The sequence below is a fragment of the Neophocaena asiaeorientalis genome, unplaced genomic scaffold (genome assembly GCF_003031525.2).
Source record: "Neophocaena asiaeorientalis asiaeorientalis breed wild unplaced genomic scaffold, Neophocaena_asiaeorientalis_V1.1 scaffold150, whole genome shotgun sequence".
Taxonomy (NCBI): domain Eukaryota; kingdom Metazoa; phylum Chordata; class Mammalia; order Artiodactyla; family Phocoenidae; genus Neophocaena; species Neophocaena asiaeorientalis.
In genome coordinates this window covers 6,058,064-6,061,344 of record NW_020176571.1, presented here as the reverse complement: position 1 = coordinate 6,061,344, position 3,281 = coordinate 6,058,064, and the positions used below count along the sequence as shown (strand labels likewise).

The 3,281-nt window shown below is 59.2% G+C and overlaps 1 protein-coding gene across 2 annotated transcripts in view; it reads right to left on the bottom strand.

The window, feature by feature from the left end:
* Nucleotides 1–977: 977 nt before the first annotated feature.
* COPS7A (COP9 signalosome subunit 7A) overlaps nt 978–3,281 on the bottom strand; it is a 6,714-nt gene continuing 4,410 nt past the window's right edge. For both annotated transcript variants that reach the window (XM_024733018.1, XM_024733017.1), the window contains exons 5-8: nt 2,992–3,194; nt 2,237–2,342; nt 1,976–2,127; nt 978–1,821 (exon numbers count right to left, since the gene is read on the bottom strand). In XM_024733018.1, the coding sequence (XP_024588786.1) occupies nt 1,782–1,821; nt 1,976–2,127; nt 2,237–2,342; nt 2,992–3,194 (501 nt within the window). In that variant the 3' untranslated portion in view covers nt 978–1,781. The remainder of the gene's footprint in view (nt 1,822–1,975; nt 2,128–2,236; nt 2,343–2,991; nt 3,195–3,281) is intronic.

The following is a 3,281-nucleotide window of genomic DNA, read 5'->3' as shown; positions in this document are numbered from 1 at the left end:
GGAAGGCCGGCACTAGACAGATCAGGGCAGTTGTGGAGTCAGGGCTGGAAGCAGCTTACAGGCAAATGAGATACTGAAGTTCAAGAGCAAAATGGGGCCTGGGCAGGGAAAGGGGGCACAGGCTCGACGCACCAGCCGTTAGTGACTTCTGCACAGCGGACGGTGTGGGAGGAAGAAGGGGTTTATTTCAGAGACTTAGACTCAAGATGCAACAGGCTCAACAGGCTAGCCTAGGCCAAAGCTAAAGCGAGAGGCCAACAGTGTCAATTCCCGAGACAGGGCCCACTGGACTGGTCCCATTAAGTCTCCGCTGTCCCACAAGATAACTGGCTCACCCGGACCGCTTTTAACCGAAAACTCGGGATCTACCCCCACTTCCAATTCTACAACTGACACCTTTAGGACCAGTAAACAGTAGTCTGTCCTACATCTCCACCTAGAGGACAGCACAAGCTCGGGAGGGCAACTCGGTCAACACTGGGACCCTCAGGAGGCAATCGCCTCTCATGCACGGGCGGGGGCAGGGGGGTGGGGGCAGCTGTCCCTTACACTAGAGCCTCCCAGTTCTAGGGCGTGCGCAGCAGTGCGCTGACAGGAGCCCGACTGCTGCTTCTTACTGAGGTGGGAGAGTCCTGTGTGGTACTGATGCAAAAACTGAAGTTTACTATCAAGTCTTCCGCCTACAATACTATAAGGTGGAAGGAAACAGGCCGAACTCAAGCTCCTTGAGAGCAGGGACAGTGCCCATCGCCTTGGACCTCCAGAGCCTACCACACGCTGGCGCTCGGGGAGCACCCTCTGCTTCTTAAAGAACGCCGAGATGCGGAGCCAATCTGGCCGGAGTCAAACGGCCCACGATCTAGGTCTCCGGTACCTGGTTCTTTTGTCTTTCCGGCACTTTGCTTCAGAGTGGACTGGGAATGAGCCTTCTTCCCATCCACGAACACCAAAGACAGAAGACACCCAGTTCAGGGCGTGTTTGTAGATAGACTTCTCATAGATTTATTTCTGTGTCATGTTATATATAGATATACGTATATATACTCTTTTTATACAATCTATATCCCCTGCCCTTCCACACAAAACTCACAGAAGGAAGTGTAAATCCTTCCAGGATTGCCATCAGGCTTTCTAAGACAGCCAGGGCCAAGAAAGGACCATCTCACAACAGCTCAAGAAACAGCTGCCCTGAGGCTCTGGGGTCATCGAAGCAGCAGCGCTCCCAGGACGCAAGGGGAGGAGAGGACAGGAAACAACTGCAGTAACAGGATTCTAGGATGTGAGTGTCCAGTGACTCCTAGAAGGGCTCCCAGAACTCTCAGGGTGGGAATAAAGGTGGGAGCCCTATGGCTCTTCAGATGCTGCCCAAACAGGCGGCTGGGCAGGAGGCTGGGCATGCAGGGCTGGGGCGGAGGAAGGGGAAGGGATCACGTGTGGGTTATGCTGGAGACACGGCAGCCCCACCCACTCAGTGACGTATAATAAACAGGGACAGACGCTGACTCCTAAAGAAATAGGGGAGGGAGCGTGGCAGGAAGAGGGGACAATGGGACACACAAGAAAGTTACGTGAAACAAAAAGTACCAACAAAAACACGACTTGTACTTGCCTCCCCCCAGAGACGGTGCGGTCTATGCCTGGGGGTATGGGAGAGAAGAAGGGAGGTGACGGGTCATGAACTAGGTTATCAGCTGGCCAGGGGCACAGGAAGGCTCTCTGAGGACTCCTAAGGGGCAGGCAGGCAGCTAGGACCCCACATCCCGGAAGAAACGACAGTCCCTTCAGTTCGACTTGGACCAAATCTTGGCGCTCCCTCGGAGCCTGGCAAGGGGAAGAGAGAGAGAGAGGCTGCAGGGAACCCCCTCCGCGCTGCAAGCTCCCCCGCTCCCGTTCCCGACCCCCACGCAGGTGACTGGAGGGACGAGGAAGCAGCAGCAGGGCCCCCGGACGTGGCGGCTCCGCCGCAGCGGCTCACCCCTTGCCCTTCGAGGCTTTCTTGCTAGGCTGGCGCTGGCTGCCGCCTGGAGCCGGTTCCCGCAGCTCCGTCAGGTGCTGCTCGGGGTCCTGAGATGTGGCCGCGGCGGCGGCAGCTGTTGTGACTTTAATGGTTTTTTTCAGGTTGGCAACCTACCAGGATGAAAGGAGTGGGGAGAACCAGGAAGGTTCCAGAACCTGCCAGCCCCTGCCCACGTGGTCTGCCTGCGGCCGTCGCTGCCCGGGACGCCCGCCTGCTCACCTCGCTCTCAATGTGCTGCTTCAGGCCCAGCTGCTGCTCCTTGTGCTGGTTGGCGCGGCTCACCTGCTCCTCGATGCCTGACAGCACCACCTCGCAGCCCACACACCTGCGGGAACGAGGGTCAGCAGAGGAGGGCTGTGACCAGGCTCACGAAAGAGAGACTCGCAGACACCCCCAAGTCCGGCCATCCAGACCCCTGTCTGAGTCAGAAGCCTTGCCAGGGCACCTGGGAGCCACCTGCGACAATATTCCCAGGAGCCAGCAGGACACTCAGGTAAGATACGGGAGGAGAGAGAAGTGCCCGGAGTGATGTGCGAGATGCGAGTAGGAACTAAAAGCAAAACAGGGTGGGGGAGGCAAAGAGGAAAAAGAGGAGGTGTCTTAACGAGCTCAAGTCAGACAAGAACACAGAAAACAGAAGCGGGAGAGGCCCGCGGCCTGTGGACAGGGCTGCTCACTGACCAGGGGGCTGCATGCAGCCGGAGACACGTGATCCACACCGCAGCGGGTGCGCTCAAGAGTACCACCCCCTCCCTCCCCCCGGTTACGGCATCGAGGACGCGCCTCCCGCCTCCTGCCCCCCAGGCCCTCCTCCACTCTTTTTCTCCCTCAGAGGCCTCTGCAGGAACGAGCTCACTCCCCTTCATCCTCTTGGGTTCCACCTCTGCCTCCCGGCCCAACTCGCCCCCCTCCAAAGCATCCCTCCCTTTCTTGGGGCGAGCAGAGAAGGCACGGCGCCGGGACACAGGTCTCACCACTCCTGCAGGGTTCGGGCGATGGCACTGAGGTCCTGGCGCTGGATGTCCCGCCCGATGCTGTAGTCCACCTCCAGCCGCTGGTTGCGCTGGTCCAGGGAGCCGCGCAGCACGTCGGCGTACACGGCCTCGATGACGAGGTCTTCCAGCTGCCGCACGTTCCGCAGGGCCAGGGCCTCCAGCAGCTCTGCGTATGGGATGCACTGGGGCCCGAGGGCGGGCTGCGGCTGTGAGGTTCCGCAGAAGAGGGGGGCTTCCAAGGTCCTTCTTCCCTCCTTCCCCCCCGCCCA